We start from the raw sequence: 13,758 nt of genomic DNA, 5'->3' as shown, positions 1-13,758 counted from the left end.
CGCGGACATCCCATCCCCTGCCCCTGCCCCCGCTCCCGCCGCATCCCCAAGCGCTCACGAGTCTCCCAGGAAATCGTGGAAGCGGATGCGGCCCTGCGTGGTGTCCGCCTCGAAGTTGGGCGCCTCGTCCCCCAGCAGCAATCCCGGCATGACTGCAGCTCCCGGTGCAATTCCCGACGCAAGTACCGATGCGACTCCCGGCGCTGCTCCCGGCGCCGCCGCCCGCTCTGCGCCTGCGCGCCGCCGCCGCCCCCTCCCCGGCCACGTGACCGGCGGGCACGTGACGGCCCCGAGGCGGCGGCCGCGATGGCGACCTACGTGAGCGAGCTGGAGGCGGCCAAGAAGAGCCTCAGCGAGGCGCTGGGCGAGAACGTGAAGCAGTGAGTGCCCTCAGGGAACGGGGGGTGCGGGCTGGGCCCGGCTGGGTCGGGGCTGTGCGCTTAGCGACCCTCCTCGCATTTCTGCCGCGTCCGAGCGAAACCTCGGCGCTGCAGCCGGGTGCGGGAACAGCGCTTTTCCTCCGGTGTCCGCACGTCGCCAGAGGTGCTCAGGGAGAGAGGCCCTCAGTCCGGTGACACAGTGATGTTTGTAGGTTGGACTCGATGATCTCGGAGGTCTTTTCCAACCGAATTGATTCTGTGGTTCCCTGCTCTTCCCGAGGTACTGGGCCAACCTGAAGCTCTGGTTCAAGCAGAAGATCAGTAAGGAGGAGTTCGACCTGGAAGCGCGCAGGCTTCTCACGCAAGACAATGGTAAAATCACACCCGGTGTTCGTTTCCCTGCCGGGGCTGGGAGGCTCCTGCAGGCTCCGCGGTGCTTCCCGAACGGGGAAGGCGCTGGTGAGGGAAAGAGCAGTGGCCAGGGCTCCGGCTGCAATGGGTTAAGGTGGTGGGAGGTGCCCTGGCCTGCATGGGGAAGTCCCTGTGTAAGCCCGGCACTGACTTGGTACAGCTGTGTACGTCTGTTAAAAATGTAAAACATGCTGTTCGAGCAACCAAAAGGCCTTTTTTATTTTTTAAACGTTACTGTGGGGACACAGTGCTGTCTGTACTTTCCCTTTGGTTGTACCTGGAGTAGGGGAGGGAGCCCGGGATGCGCCTGGGTGCATTTGCAGCATGCAGGTCCTTCCTGGCCTTTGGGAGGGGCAAGTGGGAGTGCCGAAGGGTGATTCCTTGATCCTTGCTTCTCTGCGTGTCTGCAAACATGGGTGGGCGTTGCTGAGCTCATTGTGGGGGTTCCTGGCTTCCACGTTCATGATCCTGTAGGGAAGGGCAGGGAGTTTTTTGGTCCTCAGACTCCCAAAAGGATCCTGTGACCCTCTTTGATCCTACCTCTGAAGTTGTTTTCGTTTTCTCTAGTGCACAGTTACTCTGTGTTCCAGCAAACCTCTGCAATGAATTCTGTTTTATTAGAACCTGTTTGAGTTGACTTCATCTCTGTGGGGCTGGTTCTCATTTTGGTGGATTTTCCAGCAAAACCAAAAGCACTGCAGTGGGGTGCCTGCATGGCAAGAGGGACAGCTGCTCCCCTGACTTGCTGAATGCAAACTTGTCAAGTAGCTGTAACACACCGTGTGTGTGTAACACTGAGAAGTGCCCTAATTGTTCCATGCTGTGTGTAGTATCTTTTGTGTTGTCACAGTAGCAGATTCTCAGCCCAGTAGAAGAAAACTCTCAAGAAAACTTAAATTGATAATTAACTGAGCAAGCAGGGAGAAAACAACAGTGGGAAAGCTTAGGGAGCTACTTTAGGATGGCTTTGAGGGGGCGCCTCTGGGCACTAATGTGCTGCAAATGAGCTCTTTCTCTCTTTCCACAGTCCACTCTCACAATGATTTCCTCCTGGCTATTCTCACCCGATGCCAGATCTTGGTTTCTGCCCCAGGTGAGTCCTGAGTAGCCTTATTAAACGCTTGGTGTAACACTGTGCCTGCCACTTGTGTTTGGGGTGTGTGTGCACAGTACCCCAATGTTCTCTGCCTTAATGCTCATGGGGGGTTTTTGCCACACAGGTAAAAATGTAGCAAAAGAATGTTCCAGCTGATTTCAGCGGAGATGCTTCTGTGACTGAACTGTGTGTGCTTGGTTGGAGGCCGATGCTGGATTTGCTGCCTGTGATAATCTGGTTTGATTTCTGGATTGGGTGTCTGCTGCGAGCTGAAGGGTAAAGGCAGATGCAGCGTTCTCTTTGATGTGCTTTGTTTGCCTCTTTATCTGTGCTCTGGACTTTGTTCCTGGTCATTTTGGAGAGCTGAGCATTCCTGATTGATCTTGATTAGCAGCAGGTATCTGATAGAAAAGTGCTTACAGGGAGCCTTGCTTGAGCTATGACCAATTAACCCAATCATCTGCAGGTCGTTAACGTTTTAACTTTGTGAGCAGCTGGAGTAACATTTTAACTTTGTGAGTGTCTGGAATGGCTGTTTAGAAGGGTTGCAGGCTGTGTTTGGTTGGGTCTTCAGAAGGGCTCCCAACCCAGGGTTGTGGTAGCAAGGGCGAAATTGAGCTGCAGTTCAAGATGTGGAACTGCTGTGTAGGAAGGGAGGGGAAAATTGTTACAGCCCACATGGGCTGAGACCTGAGAGATGAGTTTTTTGAGAGAATACCTGTTACTGAGGTGCCTGTTGTAGCTAGAGGAAATAATGCCTGGAAAATTCATGGATGCCCACAAGTTTTTGTGAGGGAGCTGGTCCTTAACTCTACCAGCTAATTAAATGTTAATTGCTCCTACCTCCAAACTTGCTTTGTTTGCTATTGATTGAACTTCAAAACCACCTTGTGTGTCCTAAACTTGTTCCCTTTAGGGGTCTGGACTCATGTAAATCAGAAGGCTTGTGTCTGAATCTGCTGCTCCTTGCTTTTAACTTTGAGTAAGTAATTACAGCTGGATTATAAAAAGAATGCACAGAAACAGTGATTCCCGCAGTTATCACCTGGAACAGCAGAGCTAAATGAGGAGGGGGAGAGAGACAGTGCCTGTTCTCTGAGCTCAGCAGTGAGCTGCTGGGAGTGTAGGGGTGGAGTTCATAGCTCAGAGGTCTTCTGAGAGGCAGGGGTCAGGCTAGACCTCTTGCCATGGAACTGAGGTTGGGGGTTTGTTATTCCTGCTCTAGGCTCAGCTGTCCTGAATGTCATTCAGTCTGGTCAGGATTTGTCAGCAAACTCCCCCAGGTGTCCCTTTTTCGAGGCTGTTTAGGATTGCGTTGAAGGTGGTAGCTCCAGCACAGAGCAGGGTGCTCCACAGGTGCTTTCCATGTCCTCATTCTTTCCTGCCTGACTTCTTTAATATCAAGTCTCTGGAGGTTTTCTCTTGTCCCGTTGCAGCTGCTCTCTTCAGAGCCTTCAAAGAGCCCTGAGTGTAGGGGTTCAGCAGCTCAGTGGCAGCATGTGGTAGTGAGCCAGCTGGCCAGGATCCTTTCCCAGTGCTGCTCACCTCCAGGGCTTTCAGGCAAGCTTTGGCTGGCACTGTGTCCACTGATTGCATAAGCCAGCTTGAAATAAGTCAGTTTAATCATGAGTGTGTGGTCTTAAAGATGTGGTTTGGTGCTCTGGAGCTAACAGTGCATTCTGCTAGTCCCTTCTAGAGGCTCAGAATTTGGCTGTCCACAGATCAGTGCAGAGTCTCCCAATGATCTGGGAGCTGATCTGTGCTGAGGTGCCTCTTTCTGGGCCACTGACTGGTAGATCTCCTACAGGCAAGATTTCACCATCAGCTGTGTGGTGTGGGCTTGTACATGCAAGCCCAGGAAAATGCAGTATGAGTGGATTACGAGCTGTTAACATGTAGATTTCTTTTTCTTCCCCTAGATGCCAGTCTTACACCTGCTGTTTTTTTTTGTTGTGGTTTGCTTTTTCTCTCTCTCTTTTTCCTCCATGTAAGAATGGAAAGCTAACAGGCTTTTGTCTCAACCACTGTCTTTTGGGTAGAAGGTGTTTACTTCATGATTCATGGAAATAAGTAACTTTAAAGAAGTGTTTTTGAGGCACTTGGCACGCTATCACAATGGTTACTGATGTATGTATTTTCCACCTTCATGTGAGAAACAAGGGGAAAGAAACATCCTTAAAATGTTATTTTTCAGGAGCAATTATAATATGTGTTGAACCATGCAAACAAATCTGTCCAATCCCAATTCTGCTGCCTCTTACAGTAGTGGTTTCACCTGGGATTTAAGGGGGACACTTGGTGATTGTCACCCTTTTTGAAGGTGCTTTGCATTTCCCCCTCTCCTCTGCTCAGGCTGTTGCCATCCAAACAACTTCAAATCCCAGTTCCACAGCCTCTCTGGCATGGGGCATTTAAGGCTTGGTGGTGCAGAGTGAGAAGTGTTGTCTATTCTGATGGGAAGAATGAGCATTAGGGGTCAGCTCTCTTGGCCGTGTCCCCTCCCAAGTCCTTGTGCACTGCCAGGCTCCTCGCTGGTGGGGTGGGCTGAGGAGCAGAAAACCCCCTTGACTGTGCTCTGCAGGAATGAAAACATCCCTGTGTTACCAACATTGTTCTTAGCACACATCCAAAACATAGTCCTGTGCAAGCTACTGTGGAAAAACTAATCTTCTTCCACCCCAAACCAGCACACTGGGATTTTTTCTTCCCCAGAAAATTCCATCAAGAGGAACTCTGGTTTAAATCCTTTCTTAATCTTGCATGGACTTGCTCACTAAGCTGACCTTGTTTGTTGGACAGTTGCAAGCACTCAGGGTAGCAAGGTTTCTTGAGTCAATATGTATCTTACCTGAACTGTTCCCTCCTTTCTTAGCTAAATGTTAGCAATAAAACTGAATGAAACAATTGCAAACACTTGAGGTAGTGATGTAAGGATTTAATTTATTTAGTAATAGTCTGGAACCAATTAAAAGATGGTTCAGTGAATTAGAACTCATCTGGAATAACAGGAGCATTTTATTTTGTCAGGTTTGTCCACATGCTTTGCTTAGAGGGCTTTCAGCTGTGAGATTGGCTCAGGTTGCTTGTGTTTGCTTCTCTACGGACTGCTGAGAAGGGAGGAAAAGTAAGAAAATGGGAGTGTGAGTTTTTTGGCAGAGGAGAGTCAGCAGAATACCTGACCAAAACCCTTGTTCCAGCAAGAAGATTAAAACAAACGACCCCCTCCAAACTGAAAATCAAGTAAACAGGAAATGTGTGTTTTCTCTCTTGCTTGCTTCTTTCTGTGGTGACTTTCTCTGTATCTTTGTCCTTTCCTCGTGTACCATGTCAGACAAACCTGACAGGCTCTGTCTGGGCTGCTTGGTACCATCATGATGGTGCAGAGATATGGCAGCTGCTAGAAAAACTGGTTTTTATCTATTGCTGATCTTCGAAGGCAGAGCAGCAGCCATTGCTGTGGCTTGGAAAGGTCTGATTCCTTTGATAGCAAGATTAAATAAAAGCTGCAGACATCTCTGATGCCAGCTCAGCCTTGTCATTTGTGGCCAGTAAGGCAAGTACTGGTTTTCTTAGAATGCTAGAGGGAAATTTTGCTTTCTTCATCTAGTGCAAGTCGGGCTTGGTAATATGAAAACCTGGAAAAGGAACCAAAAATTCTGCTATGGGCTCATTATAGTGGAGAATATGAGATTGTATCTCACTTTTTCCTTGTTTTAAGCCGAGTTTGGCTAAGTTCTTGTTAAATGTGCTTGTTGAGGTTTAATTAAGTTGCATCTCTCAGATCTGCTGTCAAAGCCTAAAAATTTAGTTGCCACTTAATTTAAAAGCTACTGTATTATTATTTTAAAAAAAAGATTTTAAAAATTCAGACTTGGCTGTAACGTATTGTGTTTGTAGAACATTGTCAGAGAAAAGGATGTTTGCAATTGCTCCATCCATTGCTCTTTCTCTGGTCACAAATGAGGCTGTGAAGGAGCTGTGTGAGACTTGATGTGGTTCTCCACAGTGATTTCCTATGCTCCATTGTTAGGGCCTCTCCTGTGATGTATTGATGAGTAGTGACACCAACCTTGTGATTTTTGGGGGGACTTTATTTATTATCTTTTACTTTCTTAAATTGACCAGTGGATTTTGACAAACAGGGTTTGTACGCTGTGGGTTTCTACCTCTCTTGTAAGATGTAGCTGAACTTCTTGGTCAACTTTTAATACAGGGAGAATGTGCCATCTCTCTGTCTATGTGTAGGTTGTTTCTAATCCCTTTTAGCAGCTGACCATTCAAAAAACTTCAACTGAATCCTCTAGTTGAGCCTGATCCTGTTAATTTTTTTTTCTTAGCAGAGGACATGGTGCTTGTGCTCCAGCTATGAGTGTGGGAAGCTCCCCCAAGGCAAGGACTTCTAGCCAGCCTCATTCCTCACAAATCGGGCTGTGGTGTATCTGTGTTTATGAATTCCTGACTACAGCAAATTAAAACATAGTTAATTCTTGATTACAGCAAAGTAAGCATAGTTGGGACAGCCAGAGGTAAACCTGCAGATTGGTGTGAAGCTGGTGAAAACTGGGGGGGCAGGAGAGAACTCAGAGCTGGGTGTTGGTCAGTGCTCAGTGAGGCTAGCTAGGCTGTAGGTGGTGAGATGTGGAAAGGCTGCTGTCACTTCTTGTCCCTGTCTAGAGGCAGTGACAAATTCTGGCTGAGGTGTGGCCAGGGAATGTCCAAGGTCTTGCTGTGCTGTCAGAATTGCCTGGCAGCAGAGCTCTAGCCTCTGCTTAGGAGGCAGCTGAAGTCCCTTCAGAGCTGAGTTGTCCAAGCTCCCTGGAGGTGGGACATGCTCTGCTCCAAAGGTAAAGGATGCCCACTGGCAGTGCCAGACTGAGGGAGGAGGGTGCTGGAGGCACACAGCAGAGGCTGCTCTGTAGCCACGAGAGGGCTGTCCAGTCTCTGGGTTGCATTTGTTCTGCCAGCAAGCACACACACACACACGCACATCCAGTGCAGTGCTGTCCTTAGCCAATGTTCCTGAAGCAATTAATTGCTCACAGATGCTGTAAGCCAGTTAGCAGGAAATTTGCTAGGCTGTCCTTGCCAAGAGCTGTGTGATTATGAGGAAGTGGTTTGGCCTGCTGTAGCTCAAGACAGCGTTCAGTGGACTTTTGAACCGATGATGTGACCAAATGTGCTTATTTATTTGGACTAAACAGGACCCTCTTTTTCACCTGTTTGCTCATGGGTCACATTCTGCTCCTGGGCTCAGTGGCCTCTGCAGTTCTTCCCTCCTCTCTTTCTCTACACTGTAACAGAACAATCAGCTGTGATGTTTAATAAGGATCTATGACAAAGCTTGCTGAAGCAAAAGGAGGACTGGGGAGTCAGACTGCTCATTTCGGATGGTTTAGCATCTGACCTGATCCAGGAGTGGGTGAGAGGAGAACCCACCTCCAGGCAAGCTCTTACCTCCCTGATGGAACCAATGCCTTGTTCCTTCCTTTCAGACTTTCTCACAGGCTGTGCTTATCACTCTCCTTCCACCATGGGGTTTGTGTGGTGTGTGGACAGAAATTGCTGCGTAAGTCATGGGTGTTGTGAGTGAGTAAAAGTAGCCAGGGTCTGACAAAGGAAAGGAGGGGCTACTAAAAGTGTTCTCCCCTCAGAAGACCTTCATCTGTGCTATGGCTGTTGATCTGGGGTTGAGCCTTAACAGGTGAACAAATGTTAAAGGTTTAAGTTTAAAGCATTAGAGAAATGTAAGAATCAATCGCACAAATGTTAAGGGTTTCATCCTAAATCAGCAACAGCGAGTGGTTTTGGGTTTTTTGTTTGATTTTTTTTTTCTTTTCAATTTGTAGAAGGTGCTGGATCTCTGCCATGGCCAGGTGGTTCTGCAACTAAACCTGGAAAACCCAAAGGGAAGAAGAAGATTTCTTCGGTTCGCCAAAAGTTTGATGTAGGTGTCTCTCTGTGGTTCTCGTTACACATCTGCCAGATCCTTAAACCAAGTGATTTACTATTTATTCAGGCAGTTAGACAGAACTAACTCTGTGACTAACTCTCAAAGGGTCAGAAGCAAGATATTCCTTGGGTGTAATGTTTTCAGAAGGTCAAGCTGTTTCAGAACTGAAAATGCCTTTCAAAGGTGCTGTCTTCTGGTAGGTGGCACATACACGTGCAAGATGCAGTTCAGTTTGCAGCAAAGGCTCTGTACATCCACCCACTGGTGTCACACCCCTGTTCTGCATTTGTTTGTGTGCTGCCAGACCAGTGTGCAGGGGGCCTGGTGTGACAGAGATTTGGGATGACAGGCAGGGTTTGATAAGGTGCACAGTGCCCTTCTAGGGACTGTGATCGGGCACTCTGTGTGTTCTTCACAGAGCAGTGTTCCAAAGGAAAGCAAGTCCAGCTGAAGGCTTCTTGTATTTAGAAACTGTCAAATTATTTTGCAGCGCTTACAGCTGCAACTTGAATTGTGTTGTTCTGAATTTAGTCTGTGTTACCTTGCCTGTCTTAAAACTTCACTGTAAATCTTGAGTTCAGTAGATGAGAGTTCAAGCAGTAAGTTGTGGTATAGTGGAAGTCTTAGGATTTGACTTACTCACTACCCCAAGGATACACCAGATTTCCAGTGTGTGTTTGTACACATGCTCAGGAATGTTTGGCAGTAAGCACTGTATGAAGTGCATGTTATGATTAATGGGCTTGTCTGGTACTAGTGGAATTCCTGAGTAGTGTGAACTTGGAACTGCTTTGGTATTTTGTAATGTTTCCCTCACTGGTCAGAATAACAGCTGGGAATGACCACAGGTCGATTCCAGTTGGCTTCTGCTCTCCCAAACCACATTCCTCTTGTGAGTTGCTTACATTTTGAAGGTCTTTTTTTTCCAGGCCTGTGACTTTCCTGTAATGAAAGCATAAATCTTTAGAACCATGGGGAGAGAAACCTGCTTTCACATCAGCAGTGGGTGGATTGGTTTTTTACTCTGAGTTAAATGCCACACTGTCCTTTGACTAAAGCAACCCCTCTTTCTCCCCTGAAACTAAGATGTGAGAAATCCACTTTGTTGCATATTATTTTTAATATTAAAGTCTGTGTTTGTCCTGGTGCCCCATAAGAGCCTTGCAGCAATCTCCATTGCAGAGCCACTGGAGAGGAAAGGGCCAGGAGTTGTGAGAGTACGATGAGTCTTGTTCCCTTCTGGTTTAGAGCTGGGCCAAGCACACGGCTGGGCTCAAGGAGCAATAATTTCCATTTGCTCTCTTCCCCCCTCTGTCTGGGGACTGAAGAGCCATCACAGGCATTCAGAGCCTGAGACACACTGCAGCCAAGGATTTGTGCTGGAATATAAGTGGCCTGGGAAATGCCACCTTCTGGTATGAATTCCTGTTCTGTGATGAGTTTTTTCCCTAAATAACCGAGTCAGTTCTGAAAAATAGTCTAATCCATCTCAGTGGCTGCTCTGTAACACAGCTCTGCTTAGAGTAGTGAAAGTACCCAGGGAGGCTGGAGTAGGAAATTAGTGCTGGAATTGGGCTAAGTTTAAAGCATTAGAGAAATGTAAGAATCAATCATGCAAGTTTAGGATCATGGGTTTTAATTTGGAGGGGAACTGTACATTTAGTAAGTAAAAATACACCCATCTGTACAAGAAGTGACTAAGTAGATGAGAACTCTTCAACACAGAAGGTGTCTTAGAGATGTGAAAGTCCAGTCACTGGCCTGGGTAGTGTGAAAGGAGACAAAAAGGACAGTCACTGATCACATTTGGGACTCCCAGAAGAATCAAACAAATTTAGCAGGTGGGGAAGTGTTGCCTCAAGTTTGCCTCCTATTTACTGTTTGCATTTGTTCTCACACAGCTTCAAGTAAAAAGCAGGCAAACTTGAGGAAACAGAGAGGTACAGAGCAGACCAGAGCAGGTGAGTCTTCATGTGGTATATAGAATTTGTTGCTGCAGTGTTGTGGATACCCAAAGCTCAGGTGGGGTGCTACTGGACAAGTCCAGTGAAAGGATACCAACACTGACTTAGCAAATTCTTCATTTGCAAGTCACTGGGGAGGAATTTTCAGGATTTTTTATAGGTGTATGTTTCTGACTGGAGAAGGGATGTCCCCTTGATGAACCAAAGGGTGTGAATGAATATTATCTTACGCTTTAACATTGTGTTCATCGCAGCACCGGTTCCAGCCTCAGAACCCACTGTCAGGAGCCCAGCAGTTTGTGGCAAAGGATCCTCAGGAGGATGATGATCTGAAGCTGTGCTCTCACACCATGATGCTCCCAACACGTGGCCAGCTGGAAGGAAGGATGATTGTCACTGCCTATGAGCACGGGCTGGACAATGTCACCGAGGAGGCAGTGACAGCCGTTGTTTATGCTGTGGAGGTGAGGCTGGGCTGGAGGGCACCAGTGGTCTCATGACACCAGCAGCAGAAGGCTCTGTGTGCAGTCTGGGGCATTGTCCCCCAGTGTGGGGTGGAAACCTGCTCCTCTGATTGTTCTCCAGTTGCCGTTTTGCCCTGGAGTAATGTGAGAATGGAGGATCTTGTGCCCAAGATATAGTCTTGAACTTCTACCTGCAAGTGTTAGTTCTGACATACTTGGGCAGTATCCCAGGCATGCTTAAGTAGCTGTTGTGGAAAATGCTGCTCCTGTCACTCTAAAAGCAGGGACAGAATGGGAATGCCAGTTTGACCAGTTCTATAAAAAGCAATCTGTTACAGGCACAGTGGCTGGCCTGGCCATGAAGGGACAGGATCCAGTGATACCTGCAGGTGAAGCCCTGGTTTGGCTTTGGCCATTGGTGGTGCATCACTTGACACATCCCAGGAATGACACAGCTATTGGCTTGGAGCATTGATGTGTGGATGGTTTTCTGCACTCAGCATGCGGAGGTCAAGCCAAGTTCCCCATCTGGGAGTGACGCCAAATTAAGAAGCTGTTTGCTTGGTTTGTTTTAGACTGTTCCTTCTCCAGCACTTTTCACGCAAATGAAAACGATGAGTGAGTGGCATTTCATTGTCATTTCAGGGTGTGTATTTCAGTTGGAGTGTAACATCTGGTGTCAGTTATGAGATCTTAAACAGAGGTTGGGAATTTCCTAGCATTGAAGACACCCCTTTGACATTTGAAGCAGGACATCATGTATTAAAGTAGTTCACAGGCTGATGCTTACGGTACTCACAGAGTGCCATGTTCTCTGTATCCAAGTGTTGGATAATGAAAACATCCTGTAGCTTGTTGAGATATTGGTTCTTTTCCATCTTTAGATCCTTGTGGTCATAGCAGGACTGCTTTTGTCTTGCCCATTGGTGAGGCCCGTCTAGCCATGAGTGAATAATTTAGCACATGTCACAGGGTTTGTTTCTCGTTGCAGAACCACCTTAAGGACATTCTGACATCTGTGATATCCAGGAGGAAAGCCTATCGTCTGAGGGATGGCCATTTCAAGTATGCCTTTGGGAGCAATGTCAACCCTCAGCCATATCTGAAGAATAGTGTTGTTGCTTATAACAACTTAGTTGAGTGGTAAGGAAAACTGGCAGCACACTGATAATGTACATGGATTTTGTTAGTCTTGGAATTACTCCATGGCTCAGTTTTTTCTTTTATGTGTGTTGATGGTGTCTTGCTGTCACACACGAGGAAGGCATTAGTGTGGAGGACTGTACAGCTAAATAGGGAGTGAGAATATGGGGATTTCCCAGCACTGGATTGTAGGGCAGGGTTACATCTCTCTCCCTTACCTCTGCTTGTCCAGCAGGTTATTACTGCTTTTTGGAAACTTTAGTAATTCTCTGCCTTTGTGGAGAGACAGCCGTTGTGCCACAGGATTGAAATGCCATCCTGTCATTTCCTGCATCCAAATGTGTCTGTGGTTCCTTGGCACATCTTTTCAGTTAGCAGGGCTTTGAGGTCCTGTTTGGAGTCTTAGTGCCAAAGAGTTTGTGCAATGCATCTGGCAGCATTTGTGTATGAGAAGGCAGTTTTGCTTGTTTGTGGCAGCTTCTAGCAGTTGACAGGAGGTCGTGGGTGTTTTAAGATTTGATTGTAGCACTACAAACAACTCTGCCTAACAGCCAGTGTTTCAGTTTTATGTTGTGTGTGCCTTAATTTTTATGCTGGGTAGAAACTATTGGCTGCAAGTAACAAAAGTTGCACAACTGAGGACCATTTCAGCAGGGCTGGAGCATCCTGGGGGTCAGTCCACACTCCTTGTTAAACTGGAACTTCAATTTTTATTAGAGCTGAAATAATTTATGGACGTCTGGGCCACAGCTGGTGCTGGTTTTGTGACTGGGATGTTTTCTGCCTGCAGCCCCCCGAGCAGCGCGACGCCCTCGGCAGGCCTGGCCCCGCCGCCCGCTCCTGACGATGCTGAGCAGCAGGCAGCCCTGCTCCTGGCCTGCTCTGGGGACACCCTGCCAGCGTCCCTGCCTCCAGTCAACATGTACGACCTCTTTGAGGCGCTGCAGGTAAGCTGGTCGTGTCACACCTTCGTGTCACAGCAGCACTGCCCCGGGTGCCAGCTGCCAGTCTTAGGTGTGGTTTACCTGCATGGAACGTGGTTTGCATGCAAATCCCCATTCTTTTCTCTTCCCGTAGTCTCTTTGCTCTTTGCCTCTCAGATTCTTGGCTTTGATTTGTTCCATTGTTAACTTGTGGTTTAGTGCCTGTTCTGATCCCCTTGGTCCCAGAACTGATGAGGAAATGCCTATCTCACAGCTGTGCAAGATGGGTGAACTCTGCCTTTGCAGCAAGGCTGCAGTGTTATATCAGAACTGAGCTGGATGGATCTTGACAGTGCTGTAGCAAAACAACTTACCTGGCATGGCCCTTCTTACTCCTCATGTTCCACCTGGCTACTTAGAGGATGGCATGCAGGCCACTACAATGGATTAGCTGTGGATCACCCCAACCCTAGGGAGGCATTTAAGGTCAGCTGTGGATGAATTTTCATTGGGGATGTATGGCTGTGGTTCCCTCCCTCTCTGACAGCTGTAGGGGCATTGCCTACTTGAATGTCTAAAATTAGCTGTGAGAAATTCCCCTTGAGCTCTGCTGTTGCGAACAGGCCTTGGGATTTGTCACACAGCTGTAGATACTGACCACAGAGCTGTAATCAAGCATCCATCTCATGTTCAGTCAGAATTGTTGTTTCTGTGGTTTTGATGACCAATTATTGATTGCCACCCCAAGGGCAAAAGACTGTTTCCTTACATAGCGCTCCCTTAGAAAGTGGTGTAAGAGGTGGTTGTGCTGTGCTGGCTGCTGTGGCAGTGCTGGCAGGGAGCAGCTCTCCCTGTGAGACTCCCTTTGTTCCCACTCTGCAGAGCTGGCACCCAGAGCATCCTGTGGTAGAGGGGGTTTATGCCCTGGCAACATGGGCAATGGTAGCCTGCAGCTTTTTTTTTTTTTCCAACATGCATTTCCAGGTGCACAAAGAAGTGATCCCTGCACACACAGTCTATGCTCTAAACATTGAGAGGATTGTCATGAAACTTTGGCACCCAAACCCCGAGGAGCTACAGCAGGACAAGATCCACCGGCAGCGCCTGGCGACGAAGGAGGGCCTCCTGCTCTGCTAGAGCTGGGCAGCCCTGCCAGCCTCAGGTGGCTCCAGCCTGCTCCTGGGACTTGTCATTCGGATGCTCCTTACAAACCTTTGTCAGCATCTCCAGGATGATGTGATTTATGAGTCAGCTTTTCCTATGGAAATGGGACTGAGTTGTGGGACACTTCTCTGCTTCCCCAGAGCCATGTGCCATGGAGTACTTGCAGCAATGCCACTGAACTGGAAAAGAGAGACAAGACATGTTTGCAAGGGCTGTTTTTAGGGAAAATAAATGTGAGAGTGGAAAGAGCTGGTTTTAAACAA

The 13,758-nt window shown here is 47.8% G+C and overlaps 3 protein-coding genes across 4 annotated transcripts in view; 2 read left to right on the top strand and 1 right to left on the bottom strand.

Moving 5' to 3' along the window:
- The window catches only part of PRDX6 (peroxiredoxin 6), an 8,080-nt gene extending 7,829 nt beyond the window's left edge, over nucleotides 1–251 (bottom strand). Inside the window, exon 1 of the mRNA XM_066324828.1 lies at nucleotides 59–251. Within this exon, the coding sequence (XP_066180925.1) occupies nucleotides 59–150 (92 nt within the window). The 5' untranslated portion in view covers nucleotides 151–251. The remainder of the gene's footprint in view (nucleotides 1–58) is intronic.
- PDE4DIP (phosphodiesterase 4D interacting protein) overlaps nucleotides 1–13,758 on the top strand; it is a 389,196-nt gene that overhangs the window by 77,049 nt on the left and 298,389 nt on the right. The window lies entirely within an intron of this gene.
- On the top strand, nucleotides 230–13,758 carry TADA1 (transcriptional adaptor 1). Of its 2 annotated transcripts, XM_066324823.1 has the most exons (8): nucleotides 254–380; nucleotides 661–752; nucleotides 1,819–1,884; nucleotides 7,734–7,831; nucleotides 10,056–10,265; nucleotides 11,257–11,408; nucleotides 12,199–12,355; nucleotides 13,316–13,758. In XM_066324823.1, the coding sequence occupies exons 1-8, from the start codon at nucleotides 307–309 to the stop codon at nucleotides 13,466–13,468; spliced, it is 1,002 nt and encodes a 333-aa protein (XP_066180920.1). In that variant the 5' UTR covers nucleotides 254–306; the 3' UTR covers nucleotides 13,469–13,758. The 2 variants fall into 2 exon arrangements, with proteins under 2 accessions (XP_066180919.1, XP_066180920.1); XM_066324822.1 differs by lacking the exon at nucleotides 1,819–1,884 and having other exon boundaries at nucleotides 230–380.

The sequence above is a fragment of the Sylvia atricapilla genome, chromosome 9 (genome assembly GCF_009819655.1).
Source record: "Sylvia atricapilla isolate bSylAtr1 chromosome 9, bSylAtr1.pri, whole genome shotgun sequence".
In the NCBI taxonomy this organism is placed as follows: Eukaryota; Metazoa; Chordata; class Aves; order Passeriformes; family Sylviidae; genus Sylvia; species Sylvia atricapilla.
This window is presented reverse-complemented; position numbering and strand designations above follow the sequence as displayed.

Excerpts from the sequence above, each read along its gene's own strand:
- TADA1 (XM_066324823.1), top strand. The coding sequence starts at position 307 with ATGGCGACCTACGTGAGCGAGCTGGAGGCGGCCAAGAAGAGCCTCAGC. Across the intron at positions 753-1,818 it reads GCTTCTCACGCAAGACAATG|TCCACTCTCACAATGATTTC; the intron begins GTAAAATCACAC and ends CTCTTTCCACAG. Across the intron at positions 12,356-13,315 it reads ACCTCTTTGAGGCGCTGCAG|GTGCACAAAGAAGTGATCCC; the intron begins GTAAGCTGGTCG and ends ATGCATTTCCAG.